Source organism: Triturus cristatus, chromosome 2_2 (genome assembly GCF_964204655.1).
Source record: "Triturus cristatus chromosome 2_2, aTriCri1.1, whole genome shotgun sequence".
Lineage (NCBI taxonomy): Eukaryota > Metazoa > Chordata > Amphibia > Caudata > Salamandridae > Triturus > Triturus cristatus.
Window position 1 is genome coordinate 628,962,562 of NC_140582.1, and position 16,633 is coordinate 628,979,194.

Below are 16,633 nucleotides of genomic sequence, written 5' to 3' on the forward strand. Positions count from 1 at the left end.
TCAAACAACTCTTAAGACCCGTAGAACAAAAGCTGACAAAGATAGAACTACAGATTTCGAAGCTTATCTTGCCCCCACAACACATCCAGGGGCCTCCCCCAAAGAAGAAAGGGAGCGCAAATCCTTCTCATAACGCCCTCTCAAACTCTCTGGGTGTTAGCGCAAAATTTTCCATCCCCCAAACAGTTATGCCTCAGACAGTAGTACCTACCGTACCGCTCCCTATCCCAACACCCCCAGTTACCATGACCCAAAGCATATCAAATACTACTACTGTCGGTTCAACCACTTCAAAACAAAGTAAAAATTGACCACCCACAACCACTCGGCCACAACCAGCTCCAAGAAAAACTATTCCTTTAAAGACCCCTCTCTTCCCAACCAACCCAAAGAAACACCCAAAGAGGGAGGGGTGAACCTAGAGCCCATACTGAGCTTCCTCCTGAGGCCGCCCCTTACGTAGCAGTTATGATCGGAGTAACTGAACTACCTTCTAACACGGCGGAACCGCCATGGTCCCTAAAAAACAAAGTACACCATTGGTTGCAGACAAATCGCCCCATGCCACCAAATTGCCATGGTAGGATTTCCTCTCTTTGCAGGACCCCGTGGGTGGGGAAAGGCACCAAACAATATCCAGGGGACTGCATCATCATTACCTTTGAGGACCCATGGGTGGCAGACTATGTCACCTCTTGGGAACAACTGAACCTAAATGGAAGCATTAGAATTAAACCCCTCTCATTTTTCTATCCTCTCATTCAAACCTCAAACAATAACTTCTCTGAGGACCCCGCTTTTCCTTGGGTGGAACCACCTCAGCACCAACCAACTTTCTATGACAACAGACAATATGGCTCCTCTCGCTTCCGGGAGCAGGAAAACCCTTGGCAAATAGTTAATCCACGTCATCAGGGAGTAAACTGGGGAGAATGGGGATACCAACAGCAGAGGATGACTCGCAGAGAACCGCCCAGATGGGATCCCTGGTACAACATTCCAACAACAAATAGATATAGTCCTCTAGAAATGGTGGATTGACCATCAAGGGACCTAGAATATATTACCCCAAACCTGCCACACTCCCCTTCCCGAAGTAACAACATTGTCACGACCCCACCAATTTCAGTCCCTAAAGTGAATCCCCACACAATACCTTTTTTATTTTGGAATGTGGCGGGCCTACGAACAAAGATCGAAGACCCCGTTGCCGTTAATTTCTTAGAACAAGGCAAAATAATTTGCCTTCAAGAGACCTGGGCAACCTCAGAGCTCCATTTATTGGGGTACAAAACTTACTCCTCATTTGCTACTCAAAGCGCAATAGGTAGACCCAAAGGAGGCCTGACAATCTACATCGCCAACACCCTATCACAGTTAAAAGTGACCAATCTTTCCACCGATTCTAACTGTCAGATATTCTCCCTCTCCTTTGCAAATGAGGACACTATTACCCTTGTCAACTCATATAACAACCTAACGGAAAACGATTTCCTGACTTTTGTCCAAGATATGCAGGAGAGACTAAGATCCCTTCAACACAAGGAGGACAACTCTAAAATGATCCATCTTATTTGGGGAGGTGATTTTAATATTCATCCCTGCCAAATGGCAGATACCCAATGTTGCGGATTTGCAGACGACAACGACGTTCCACTAGCCCATTTCGTCCACAATAAATCTGGCAACGCTCTGAATAACACACTGTCAGAGTTTGACTTATTTATTGCTAATTCCCTGAAGGCGGAGAAAAATCAGTTTAATCCAACTTACGTGGCTAGAGGCCACCAGACAACAGTGGACTACATCCTGCTGTCCCATGGTCTCGCTACAAAAGTCACAGATCACCAAGTAATTGGCAATACACTAAGTGATCATTATGCACTAAATATTGAATTCCATACATCTGAATACAGATCTAAGGTCACTGATATAGCAACTGCCCTCGCTCAAGACAGCCTGCAACTGCGTAAACATAATGGTTATTCCATAAAATGGGAAAAGATCGACCCACAAAATCTCACAAAAAAACTAGTTAACCAGGCGTACCCATATATTCTTAATTGTTTGGACCTAGCCCTAAATCATACGGAAGTCCTACTGAACTTCGCAGAAATTCTGACAGTAGCCAAGAGACTACTCACGGGGAACATAACCAACAAACATACAGAAAGGAAAGGTTGGTTTAACCACAACTGTACGAGAGCCCTAACTGATCTAAAATCTGCCCTCCACAAAAAACCAAGAGACGTGGGCCTTATTCAATCTCTAAGAAGAAAATATAAACTGGAACGCAAACTAAAACTACAACAAATGAAAGAGAAACTCTGGAATGACCTAGACAAGAGCTCCCAATCAAAAAACAGCAAGGATTTCTGGAGAACGATTAGATCCCCATTCCTCTCGGACAACAACTCTCCCAAGATAGAGGTCGCTATAGATGAGGGAACTTGGATTGCCCACTTCGAAAATATATTCAAAGACCAAGGAACCACAGACCATCCACCTCACTTCCATAATGAAGTACAATATCCAATCCCAATTTCTTTTGACATCTCCGAAATCTTGGCGGCTTTGGAAAAAAGTAAAACAGGGAAAGCCCCGGGGCCTGATGGCGTCCCTGTGGACCTTTTTAAATTTAACCAGGAGCTCTGGGCACCTATCCTGACGAGAGTATGCACAGCAGCAGCCAGTGAGGGCATTTTGGACTCCTGGACCAGATCAATCATGGTCCCCATCTTTAAGAAAGGGGACCGACAGGACCCAAAATGCTATCGTCCCATATCCCTCCTGGATTCCCTTGGCAAACTGGTGGGGAGGGTCATTCTGGAGAGACTACATCACTGGAGTGAGGAAAAGCGTATCATCTCGGACCTACAATTCGGCTTTAGAGAAGGACTCGGGACAGTAGAGCAGGCACTTAACCTTAGCCTTATAATGGCCAAATACACGCATGCAAAGAAATCGACGGTATACATGGTCTATGTGGACCTGTCTGCCGCTTTCGACTGCGTCGCACACTCCAAATTATGGACAGTCCTAAGAGCAATGAACGTGGACCCCTCACTGCTGGATCTTCTTAGAGAGCTCTACTCCGGGGCCTCGGCTAGAGTTCGGTTCGGAAAGAACGGTGAGCTGTCGGCATCATTTGGCGTGGAGCGAGGAGTTAGGCAGGGCTGTGTTCTGGCCCCCCTTCCTTTTCTCGCTCTACACAAATGGCCTGGAGGAGGAGATGCTGAAGGGGGCTCAGGACCTCCCAAAAATGAAACAGAGACCGATTCCAGCGCTCCTCTACGCGGATGACGCTGTCATCCTGGCCCGAACGCCGCGCGAACTCCAGCTCTCACTAGATAGATATACCACCTTCATGAACGCCTTGGATCTAAAGGTTAATGTTAAAAAAACGTTCGTCATGATCACGGGGGGGGCAAAGAAAGGAAAAAAAAGTATCTTTCTCGATAGCCAACCATTGGAGGTCACCACACAATACCCATACCTCGGGATCATGATTGATGATAAGCTAACCTGGAAACCAGCAGTGGAAGCGAGATGCCACCTTTTTAAGTGCTCAATAGCAGCCCTGCAGTCCTTCTCGAGGAAATTGGGAAGGAGGCGGCCAGCAGAACTGCTAAAAATTTACAACGCCAAGTGCCAAGCGATTGCTCTCTATGGAGCAGGGGTCTGGGGCCATATAGATGTTGGAGCCTTACAAAAAATTGAAAATCAATTTATAAGATTCCTTCTTGCTACCCCAAAAGGGTCACCAACCTACGCCTCCCATATGGAACTGGGAATTCCGTATTTGCAGGATCTCCTTAAAATTCAGCCATTGCTTTTGTGGAGGCGTATATGGACTTCGGATACTAATACGCTATCACAGTCGATAGTGGCTGACACAATGTCACTCGATCACGCCTCTAGATTAAAATGGCTCTGCTACATCAGAAACTTTTTTACAGACATGGGCCTTGAAAAGTATTATCTCCACCCAGAATCGATTGTTGCCCTCCCGAAAAAGGAGCTCAAGGAACTCACACTACGGCATCTGGAAACACTAAGACTGTCAACTGAGGCTGCAAAACCCTCAGTGGTTCACGCGAACACAGTCCAGCTAACTTTTGGCATTCAACCATACCTTACTCTGCATACCAAAACATATGAGAGGATGTTGCTCACCAGGCTCAGACTGAACCTCTTTTTTAGACTGGTTGCTTTTCCTCTAAATAAGGCCTGGGACTCAAAGCTGCCTCCGTGTCCCTGTGATGCGATATCAACTCAATCAAATATCCACGTCATTATCTTTTGTAAATTTTACCAACCACACAGAAAATTTTGGATACTTCCGCTATGCAGGCGATGGGGCCTAAGACAATGTCGACCGGCCTTCCTTAGACTGCAAACCTTAGAGTCTGAAGAAGTCTGTTACCTGGTCCTAAACTTTTTAAAATGTATTATGAGCCATAGAAAAAACCTTTAACAAACTGCACTAGGAAAAAACATTGATTCTCAGAAGCAAAAAATTCCTCTTCTTTTTAAACAAATGACAGCTGTTTTTTCTTTTTTACTGTACATGATTGTTCTCTTTTATGGTTTTCTTCGTGACAAACCGAATAAAGAATTATTATTATTATTATTAATTCATGTAAGAGCAAGGAAATCTCTGTGGAGTGTTTAGGGAGCGATCTGCAGTTCAGGAGGTACATGCTTCGCTGGATGCTTTTGATTGGGGGGTCGAGGGAAAGTTGAAAACCGCAGTGTGGGCAGACTGAGCCTTGTTCTGCTGGGTTACAAATGGAGAGGCATAGGGGTGAGACCTTTCCTCTTAGTTTGTGTAGAGAGTTAGAGCTGTGCCTTCTAATATGGGTGGTGGGACGAGTAGGGGTCATGGCCCCTGGCCCCGGCCGGCTGCGGACGGGCGCAGGCTGGCTTGCCTTTGGCACGCCTTCGGCACACGCGCCCATTGCGCGCTTGCGCCATCACCCAAACTATAGTGTGTGGGAGTCAGACGCTAGACTGCTCCCCACGCTACTTCCAAGATGGCGGGCGCTCTGAAAAGTAGGTCATCTTTCCACTTATAGATTTATGTAAAATCGGCTACAGTTAAAAGCGTCCTGGTTTAATGCGCAGTAAAAGAACCCATAAGAAACCCCAGCATAAGTAAGATAAAACACTGTGAGAGATGACAATAACAAAAGTAAAAAGTAAAAGCTACCGTTTTTTAAAAAAGGAAACTAGTTAAATCGTTTTCAATGCTCAGCAGGCAATCGCCCTCCGTCTCCCGGCTCAAGCCTCAGGAGATGTGTCTTATTATGAAGCACGAGGCCGCCGAAGCAACTTCTGCTCCTTGTCCCCGTCTCTCCCAGGGCCCTGAGGTGCTCCTAATCCTCCAGTTGGGTGGTATCATTTACACTCCTCTTCCATCCATTACAACTTACTGCGTAGGGTAATGGTTCAGTTCACATAAGTCATTGGCTCTCTTGCCCTGTGAATGACCACATTTTCTGATCACATGTATGCATCCACCTGAAAAGGAGTGTGCTTCAGTGTCAAGGCTGGTTGGCCAGTCCTTTAGTTTTCAATTTTCTTCTTTTATATTTCCCCTTTCATTTCTTCAGAGGGAACTACAGTGTTCAGGGCAGTGCTATTAGGTTGCTTGCTTGCCACTCTTTTCATGCAGTGTGCCACATCCCACGTGGCAAATTCCTACGAACCAAGAGACCATTTTGGAATGCTGTTGTCCATACTGTAATAAAAAAAAGCTCTGTTGTCCAGTGGGACTCACTCCAGGATAACTATAGTTTAACCTCAAGGTGTAGCGTCCTCCCCAACCTGTTAGCAAATATTTTTTGTCATCTGCTTCTTCTAATGCGTCGATGAAGTCATCAAATATTTCAATCCAGGCAGTTCATCTGGCGCCAATATTCTACTTTTTGGCGGTATCGAATGAAAGTGGCAGTTTCAGGTAAACTGTGGTGTCGTAGCCAATTATGGACCTCACTGACTTTGAGAGAGGGCCTTCTCCAGCACCGTCTACTGCCCACTTGAACTGGCACCTTCTGTAAGCACCAGCTGTGTGCTTACATCATTGTTGGCGTGGCCAATCTGATTTCGTATGGCCTTTTTTCGTCTTTGGCGGCGAGTGACTGTTTTGTCTCTTGTAAGCGGTCGTCACCATTTTCAGTCTTTTGCATTGTACTTGGTCTTCACTGCCTTTAGCGTTTTTTGATAAGGGCACCTGAATGTTGCTGCCTTTGGCACACTTTTGCATCTGGCTGTCACAGCCTTCAGTGCTTCTCTGTACCTGGTTGTCACTGCCTACAGCATTTCTCTGTACCTGGTTGTCACTGCCTTCATCGTTTCCGTTCTGTATGTATGAAAGCTCAGTGTTATGTTGTGGCACAGTACCTCTTCATTCGACCTTACCAACAGGTTTCTGGCCCACTGTGACTGAGCTTTTCCGTAGGGACTTCACCTTCTTCAAAGAAGCCTTGCATTGGCTTGAGTGGCACTTTGACTCCACATATGCAAACCATAGACTGCTGACCTTCGGCTGAGGTGCACATGGCATGCATGGGCGGTTTGCTGGACCTCGGTAAACTATCAGGGAGAGCACTCCCTGGTTTTTGAGTTGCATATCCCCTATCTCGTCGTCAGTTGTAGCGTCCTCCCCAGCCCTGTAGCATGCAGATGATCACACCACACACGGAGATGTATAGTGTATGATTTTATTCTTCAGAGTGCAACCGTTAACTAGACGTATTGCGTCATCAACTTTATTAACCACACCCAGAGACACCCAACTGATTATGTTGTTTTCTACCGAGTCCTTCAGGGACCAGAATGGTCCTGTTATACATACTTACAAGACACTACACAAAGTACTCAGTTAAATTGTATGATTATTAGTGTTATGTTGATCTCTAATCATACATTAGTCAAAGCCCAACATTCTCTCATTTGTAGAAAATATATTGCTTTTAATATAAGATATATATATATATATATATATATATATATATATATATATATATATATATATATATATATATATATATATATATATATATATATATATATATATATATATGTTAGGTGCAAAATGTTCAATGGAAAAGTGCAGATGACGCACTGCTGGTGTAGGTGAATACATGCATGAGTGAAACAAAATACACTGCCTGTATCCCTGGTTATCAACAGTATGTAACAAAGTTTGTGTTGGAGGATTATATTAACTTTTTCCCACTGCCCTAAACTTGCAGATTCCAAGATTGTGGATAAAATATAATTTAAGCCCTTCTCCAGCAAATCGCATTTCAAGAAAAAGTGTGATTCATGGAACTTGTAAGCTTTGTGCTTTAAGCGCTTAATTTTATCCCTTTGAAGCCTGTGCAACACCTTTTTCAAACAGATATCGTAAAAAACCTGAACCGATTGACATCAAACCCCAAAAGCATTCTTTCTGAATGAACTTGTACTTTCACGCCAACTTAAATGTAAATCTGTTCTGCCGTTTGTGCAGTAGCGAGCAGCAAGATTTTCCTATGGGTGTTAAAATACCTTTAACTTTTTCCACAGCACAGTTCTGTATGAAACTTAAGAAACTGACATTTAACCTGACGCAATGGTGTGCCAAATTGCAGATTTGTCAAACAGCGACAAAGTTAGAAGCAAACCAAAAATACTTCTTCAAAGGAAAGTACGGCTGAACCATAAAAAAAAGTCATTTTTGACAAATCTGTAAAATTGATGTGTTAGGCTAAATCTATAGCATCTCCAACTTGCAAGTGTCTGGAATAATAGTTAACGGTGTTGTAATACATGTGAATTGCAAGGTCACATAAAGCGAGTTCACATCACAGAGTGTTTGGTTGTCAAATTTTGATCAATCCAATTTGCACGGTAAAGTGTTTTTTTATTTTGTTTTTAGAAATAAACAATGGAGTGTAGAGACGATGAGTGTGTTTATGAGGTTAATATTGCGTATTGGTCTCTATTCTTATAGGTGCCCTCAGGATTGTTCATACCTAGCATGGCAATTGGAGCCATCGCAGGAAGGATTGTAGGCATTGCAGTGGAGCAGATGGCTTACTATCACCACGATTGGTTTATCTTTAAGGAGTGGTGTGAAGTTGGAGCGGATTGTATTACACCAGGACTCTACGCCATGGTTGGGGCTGCTGCTTGTCTAGGTAAATGCAATATGGAGTGCAAACTGGTATTGTTTAACTGAAAGATGCTTGCATTCATCATAAAAAGCACAATGCAACAGGACACATTGGCCCTCAGAATTGTAGAAATGTAACACCTGTTGTCATCGCTCTAAAGGGTATTTTCTGCATTAAACTTTAAAAAAAAAAACTTAAAAACACTAAGAAGTATTGAGTATGTAGTTTAGGACCTTGAAAAGATCGATTAGTATTTTAATACCCATACATATTTTTCAGCTTTGTGAAACTTGGTCTGGAGCATACATGTTTGGTAACAGTACATACTTGGGAACTAAACCTTTTAAAGGATAGATAGACTTAATTCCGCAATTATTGATTGCTAGACTACAAGATCAATACTGCAGACAACACACTTCCAACGTGATGGGATAAAGTTCATGCTTTCATATATTTTCTGACTACATTTGATTCAGGCAGCAGTCTGTCGGCTGTCGATCTGACATTAAACTGTTTAGAAACAATAAGAAAACAGATAATATCTGCAGTATGCAAGATCATTCTGCTCCTAATTGGGTAGTGAGAAAACAGTATTTGCCATTACAGCACGAGTATTGTTTCAGTAATTGATACTATGGCGTTTCAAAATATGTTTACGCAATTCTATTGCAGTACATGTTTCATTTGAGATATTGCTTTTGTCGTATTGTTTCCCTTGCCTATATTGCTACCTTTTGTGCTCTAAATGCATTAGTTTTGTTAAAGTTCACTATTCTCACATTGATTTTTGAGACCTAACTTATTTGATTGCAATGCGCATTCCTTTTGTCTTCATTTGTTCAGTCAAAAATTCATTTTTATATATTGTTACCTTTGCTTGATTTTTAACATTTCTCACTTAAATTGTGTTTTTGCTGGAGCATGGCCTATACGGCAACATAGAGTACACGCAGCAAGTGAGCTACAGCTCCATGCCCATAAATACTCCTTTCATTATTTTCTTTCCCATTCAACCTAGAAAATCTGCTTCCAGCACACCTTGAGTGGCTTTGACTAGGCACTTATCTATGGATCCACGAATCCCTGCTGTGGCGTCCAGAGCAAGGCAAGGCAAACATGGTATGCCCTTTCTGGATTAGTGTACTGGTGGGGTTGGTCTTGTGGCTTTCTCCTATTGAGCCTTGCTCTGTCTGCGGCAGCGGAGCCTTTCGGGACCAGCTACAGCTGCCTTGGGGATGTTATATGTGACCATGGAATTGCTACAGAGCTTCACAGTTTTAACATAGCCTTAGCTGGGTGACCTTTATCTGCTGCTAAGAAAACCGAAGACAGCAACCCTGGTCTCGCCCCACATAGTGGGCAAATGCGGCTTGTAGCCACCCGACCTGCTTGCCTTGGCCTGGATGATAACTGACGTCGTTGAAGGAGGCCTGCAGGACCAGAGCAGAGTGATGACAGTGATGATGGCATCTACCTCGGACTCTTGACTGCCCAACTCCCCATGTTTCGGCAGGGGTGTAGACCTGCATTGTGGGGGGGGGGGGGGGTGACTTTCTCCAGCCTGGGGTCCCACGGATGAATGGCATCACCTTTGTGATCTTGCATTGGCAGGGTGGAAAACCAGCACCCCATAAAGAAGCTCCATTGAAGCCTGCTGCATAGATCTTGCCTCTGGCCATGCACATTACAGTATGTGGTGATGTGTTGTGGCATCAGGTGATAGGGGAGCAACATGCAATCCCTTGGGTATCATGAAGTGGCTGGTTGCTAAGAGTGCATGTACTCGACTAATCCTGTTGCCGGGTAGCCCTAGCAAGATGGCTACTAGGACGTGTGCCTAAGACGCTCATGCATCCCCGTTAATATTCTGCACAATCCTCCGTTATTTTACACATCTCAGACATTGAAGGAGCTGCCCCTAATGCAGCGTCCAGTGACCGACACACTGCATATAACAGAGGCCTGTGAATTGCAGTGTCTGATTTCAGGAACAGGAGGCTGTGACTGCCACATGCGCAGATCCTGGAGGCGCCCTCGGGTGGAAAGAAACCGCCAAGGGGGTGGGGGTTATGCACCTGGCATGAGCATAAGAGAGTGGCCTGGAGCCCTTGCTTCGCTGCCGGTGGGGAGCAGAAAGGGAGGCGGTCGCCGGGAGCGGTGAATGGCTCTGACCGGGGAAGATGCTTCAGACTGGCGTGGCAAAAGCCACGGGAGCAGGGAAGATTGCGCGGAACAGCAGTTGCTGGCATTGCTGGACAGGACTTGAGACGTGGTCGGCGCCCAGCGGGGACCCCTAGAGTGGACACAGACGTCTTGGTGCCCTAATTGGAATGAGGCCAACCTGTACCATTGCTGAGTGGCTCAAGAGCTGAGCCTGGTCTGCACTAAGAAATGTGTTCAGCCCTGTGGGGACATTGTGCTTGATAGAGGGCGATTGGATTTTTGGCTGCCCTCTTTTAGGAGCACAGACAACTTACTTGGCAATGGCGGATTGTGGTTGACCTAGATACGGAGGAGCATGCCGGGGAGGGCTGTTTTGACGAGCCAGCCCCTCATCTGGATCCCATTTCTTGGATGTTGTTTCCCATGGTGAGTTTTGGACTTTGTTACGTTGTGGTGGGTTGTTGAGGCCATATCTACGCCTGGACTGGTGCCGTCAGACCCCCGCTTAGCTGTGCACTGATCTCAGTGAAATTAGAGTGATGGAGCTTAGACGCTCGCGCATGTGGGGGAATCTACTGAGCTCTGGCCCCCTACTCTCCTTGCTGTTGGCCTCCAGCCTGGGGGTGTGTGGTTGCACATGCCTGGCGGCTATCTATATGGAGGTCCTGGTGATTGGGTAAGCTCCTGAGGTGATGACGGCTAAAGAGATATGGGTAAACATAAGGTGCCTGGGCCCCAGCAAAACAACACTATCACGCAATATACGGTCACCTCAGCACTCAATCTAGGAAACTTGAGACATGATGAACCCCTGCTTGACGGTGTAGGTGCACTGCCACAGGGCAGACCTGGTGGCTGCCAAAGAGGGCTTGAAGGCAGCCCTGGAGGGAACTATAGTGGCACTAGCTGTAGATGTCAACTTGCTGTGGACAAGCCTCCAGAAAGTGACTGCAGTGGAGATGTCCATCACGAAGCTCCAAAAAGAAGCCACAGAGATGCAGGAGCTCATTGCATAGTTGGAAACACTGAAAAAACTCTGGAGGCCTGGGCTGAGGATGTGGTGGGGCTCTCAATACGTAATAACATCCAAGTGTTAGGGTTTCCAGAGGGGCCTGAGCCGCCATCTCCTAAGCATTTCCTGGAGGACAGGATCCGTCAAACGCTAAAATCATGGGCGCTCGCAGCAACGTTTACGTGGTTACGCTTGGCTCCCTCCGGCTGCTCCGAGAGTGATCATTGCCTGCATCTTTCATTGCAAAGTCAGATACTGCAGTCTGAAAGCAGCCTGGGAAGCTGGAACACTGCATTACGAAAATTGCACCATTGTCATTTATCCAGACTATACAAATGCGCTACAGACTCAGTGGAAGTCTCACCTAGAAGTCAAGCAAAAAACTCAAAGCTATGGACTTGCGATATATACGGGGATGTAGCTTGGTGAGCCAATCTGGCGGCAAATGCGATCTAGTAGGGCTCCGCCAGCTAGCTCAACCATACCCATCCTTCAGGGCCATAGAGCAATACCTGCTGGCACTCTGGCACCAGTGGTCCACTTGGACCCTCCTCTCCACGTCTGGCACCCATAGAATGTTCCAGACAGATGTAGCGGTGCCAGTACTTACCGGGAGTGGTGACTGCGCTCAACATGGCGGCAGCGTGAGAGGCCGTTGAGAGGGGTGGACTGACCAAGTGCTGAGAGAGCCATGCTGAAGACGAGCCTTCAGTGCTGCACCCTTCTGTGCCGCCTTCGGCTAGTGGTGAATCCTGCTGCTGGCACCTGGGCACTAGGAGTGGTGCAGTAGCCTCCCCGTCCTCCCTCCTGGGCCGAGAAGCCGCAGTGAGGTGATGGGATCTTTACAGGTGTGGTGTGGCCTCCAAGAGCTGGGGGCGTAGGCCCACAAGGGAGGGGGCCTCCCCAGCCGCATAAGACGAGAGGCGTCGTTGGTGCTGGCCCTTGACCCGGCCGGCTGTGAACCCCTGTGGTGTCCGGCCAAACGAACAGTGAGCGGCCGGAGCTCCGTGTACCGAGCTGCAGCTACTGCACCACGAAGGCGAGCTCCGGCCCATAGCACAGGAGCAGCAGCAACAAAGTCCTGAGGAGAACTGCGTGATTTCCCTCCTCGAGGCAAGGTGTTGGCCTTCCGAGGTGAGGGGTGGCGTGATTATGGGGGGCTGAGCAGGCCGCATGAAAGAAGTGATTTCCCTCCCCCATGCAGCTTGAACCACCAGGGCAGTTGGACTGCGGGCGAGTCCCTGGCAGAGGGCGCATCAAGAAGAGATGGTGATGGTTGGGGGTGAGAGGCGGCCCGGGCTGGGTGAGGAGACCGCTCAGATGGAGTAGCCTTGCTCTACCCTCTCTACCCTACTCTGCCTGTAAGCTGTTGGGCCTGTCCTACAGTGAGTGGCCCTGCCAGACCTCGTAACACTCTTCCCTACACCTGGCTGCACATTTCACCTTGAGCCTGCTGGGTGGTGGGGAAGAAACCCTAGCTGGTGTATCTGCCCCCAAACCAGTGCTTCAGGAAGGGATCCACCCCGGTGTCAGGATCCGTCCAAGGCCATATCGCTGCCAGTCACCCGTTGGGTTCGCCCCTCACTGTGGGTCCACCATGCTTGGGCTTCCCTTAGTGCCCGTGCAGCTACAGCATTAAACAGCCCCAGTGAGGTGACCTCACACTGCCGAAGTGGGCGGCCCCTCATCTGTCGAGAGTGTTGGAGGCCCACGTCCGACTAAGTTTGCTGACTGAAGGGGCCTGGGGGGGGGCGGGGTCCCTGACTCGCTTGCACACCCTCAGCACCATATCACATTGGAGCCCCTGACACGGGCCTGGTCAGTGAGATGGGAAGGCTGGGGTCCGCTTCTGGGGCCTGGCATCAACGGGCCCGCAAGCTGAAGTGACTGACGTCCTGTGGGAGGATGGCGTCTCATCCCTCACCACGTCAGAGAAACTGGACAGGGTCCCGTCGACAACTGGGGACTCCCGCATCACGATGAAGGCCCACTTTTGGTCTTTTGCAACTGATTTTGCGCTCCTTCGAGATGACCAACTCAAACTGGCTGACATGGTCACCGATGCGGACCCTTGCGGCACTGCAGCGGCTCGCTAAGGAAAACCACTCTGGCATTGCTGACATACAAACCTGAGTTGCACAGTTGGAGAACAGGGCGGAGGATCTGGAGGGCGACTCCCGTAGAAGCAACATTCATCTTCTAGGTCAACCAGAGGGTGTTGAGGGATCGAATCCCCTCGCCTATCTGGACTCCTAGTTCCACTCATTCACCCTGACATCTGAACTCACCGCTATCTACTCCCTAGAACTTGCTCATCACATCCCGGCGTGGCACCTGCCCCCGGGCTCCCCTCCTCGCCTTATGCTGGTGAAGCTGCTGCACTTCAGGGACAGAGATTAAATACTCCAAGCGGCCAGATCGGCGGGGCTACTTTGAGTGGAGGACAAAGTTGAAATGCTATTTCTAGATTACAGCGGAGCCATCCAACTTCAGCTCTCCTCTTTCCTGGAGGTCAAGCGTCATCTCTGGCAACAAGGAGTGCAAAACTCAGTACTGTTCCCCATCCGCCTCAAGATAATATGCAATGGAACCACTGTGTGTTTTACAGACTCCAGGGATGCATGGGATTGGGCGGAGCGTCGTTGGGAGGCCCTGTGACAGGCCCCACTGAGCACTCGGGAGAGTTCGTTAGACCAGCTGAACAGACGTGGGAGAAAGAGAAACCGGCAGGTAGGGGGACTTTGCAGTCCTTATCACGGATTTTCCCACCAGATCCCTGACCTAGAACAGATCATAGCAGACCACCGGTAGGCCATCCAAGCAGCAGCAAATCTGAGCCCCTACGATTCACAACGTCTGTCGATGGTATCTCCACAGGCAGCGGACACCCTCATCTAAGCATTCCTCCAGTATCCTCCATCTGGTGCTAGCGCCGGCTGCCTCGTTGCTGTTTGTCGATTATTGTATGGCCAACAACATTATATTGGTCTTTGATGGGCTCACAGCCTCTCTACAAGCATAGACGTTGTCACTTAACTTTTACCTACACCCCAAGACACTCTAGAGCTCCTAGTAGATCTTTGGTTTGTGCAAACCACTGTTTGCGATGGGCTCGCAGTATTTGGATTCTAAACTACCCAGTTACAGAAGTTTTTTCCCACACTCCCTTCCCGTATTACCTCACCACATGGTAGAGCGGACACTGCACGGCACCAGGGACACAGACAGGACGGCTGCTCTTCAGCCACTTCCTGTCACAAGCATACACCAATTCAACTTACTTAGTGTCCATACTTCTGACATTCTGTATCTTACCCTCAACATCTGCGGCATGCACGCAGCTAGGAAGTGCTATGCTATTTACTCATACATCAAGAGGAAAAAGGCGCAGGTGACCTTCCTTCAGAAGACGAGGAAACTTTGCGCCACAACATACTCAGCTTATGCGTGGGGGGGTGTCAGTGTGGCTTCGCCCTGGAGTCCACTTCCAGGAACTCAGCAGGGAAGTATATAAGGATGGGTGCCATGCCTTCTTGGAGGATAGACTGGACGGGTAGCCCATTCTTTTTGGTTGTAAGTACACCCCGAACACTTAGCCAGGGAGCTTTTTGGGACGCACTTGTGCACTACACAACACTACATAGGGTCTTGGGAGGGGACTTTAATTGCGTTCTTGATACTAACCTTGATCGTTCCCGTCTCCCGCTTCCCCGGTCTCCTCCACATGTGCAAGCCAAACGCTTTCAAGCCTGAACGCACCACTGGTTCCTTGCAGATATGTGGCACACACATCACTCCACTTCTCAGCTCTATTTCTTCCACTAAGCCTCATACGACCTGTTGGTGCGCCTGGATCGCTTTCTCTGCTCTCAGTTGCTGGTTCCCCTTCTCCAACATGCGGGCTACTTGGGCAGGATCATTCCTGACCACGATGCACACATCATGGCTCCCCGATGGGCTCCTTGCCTGCCCCATACGCCGGCTTGGAGGCTACCAAGAGATTGCCTCGAAGATCAGCTGTTCCGGAGACAACAAGAAGACTGCATCAAGCAGTACTTCACGGACAACCACAATACAGCATCCACCAGAAAGCTAGAATGGGACGCCTTTTAGATGGTCGTTCAAGAAGCCGCTTGTAATCGTCAGATTGCTGGGGCCTGCAGGACCCTCAAGAGGTACATTGAGAGAGCTGAAGATAGGCTTGCGGACCTCAGTAAGGAGGTGGACACGGACTTCGCCCTCACTCTACAACTGGCAGAGGCAAGACTGGCTCGCGCGGCCCTATTGGAAGACCTGCTTCGCTAGAATTTTTCCACCTGCGCTGCAAAGATGCATCGTGAGGGAATCCGGCCTGGCCATCTACTGGCGTGGCTCGCTCGCCAAGACACAGAACTCCAGCCCATCACCAAACTTGTGTCCAGACAGGGTATCACACTCCGCTCTCAAGAAGACATTCTGCAGTCCTTCTCAGACTATTACAAAACCTTATATAGTGCGCAACAAGATTTAGGCACAGTCTGACCGGGTGGCTTCCTATCTTGCGTCATGCACCCCTGAATCTCCGCTGCCACGAGAGTAGCTTTGGAGTCAGACATCACTGCCGCAGATGTAAATCAGGCGATCTGTGACCTTGCCTGCGGTAAAATTCCCGGCCTCGGCTGGCTGCCTCTGAAATACCGCCATACATTAATGGCCCTCCTGTCCCCCAAACTGGCTGCCATGTACACAGTGAAGGGGGGGTGGGGGGGGGGGGTACTCCAGATGGAGGCCCCACACGACTTGCCTTATATAGGCCTATCGCCATACATGGAGCTGACTACAATATTCTGGGCAAGACGCTTGCCGCTCAATATGGCCAGATACTTTTGGGACTGGTGCATTCTGACCAGAGTGGATTTGTCCCTGGTCGCAGTACCTCACAGAATCTTCGCTGCCTTTTTCATATACAAGACCAGATATGCGTTAAGATTCCTTTAGGCGGCATGCCTTATATTAGACTTAGAGAAGGTGTTCAATACCTTATCCTGGTGCTATCTCTTTGCTGTGCTAGACCGCCTGGGGATCGGCTCTAGGCTCCTGGCCTACAAAAAAACATTATACTCCAATCCAGTCTCCTGCCTGGATTGCCTATTTTCGGCCCGATCTTTGTTCACCGGGATGGGGGGGGGGGGGGGTTAGGGGGCATGGCAGGGATGTCCCCTATCCACTTTTAACTGTTCTCGCTCGCAATGGAGCTGCTCACAGTGCATCTCCGTAGAGAGGGCTAGGAATGAGGTATCCCACTGGCAGATAG

The 16,633-nt window shown here is 48.2% G+C and overlaps 1 protein-coding gene across 5 annotated transcripts in view; it reads left to right on the forward strand.

Moving 5' to 3' along the window:
* CLCN3 (Cl-/H+ antiporter 3) overlaps positions 1–16,633 on the forward strand; it is an 846,805-nt gene that overhangs the window by 772,168 nt on the left and 58,004 nt on the right. For all 5 annotated transcript variants that reach the window (XM_085641816.1, XM_085641819.1, XM_085641817.1 and 2 more), the window contains one exon: positions 8,003–8,189. In XM_085641816.1, coding sequence (XP_085497942.1) covers positions 8,003–8,189 — 187 coding nt within the window. The remainder of the gene's footprint in view (positions 1–8,002; positions 8,190–16,633) is intronic.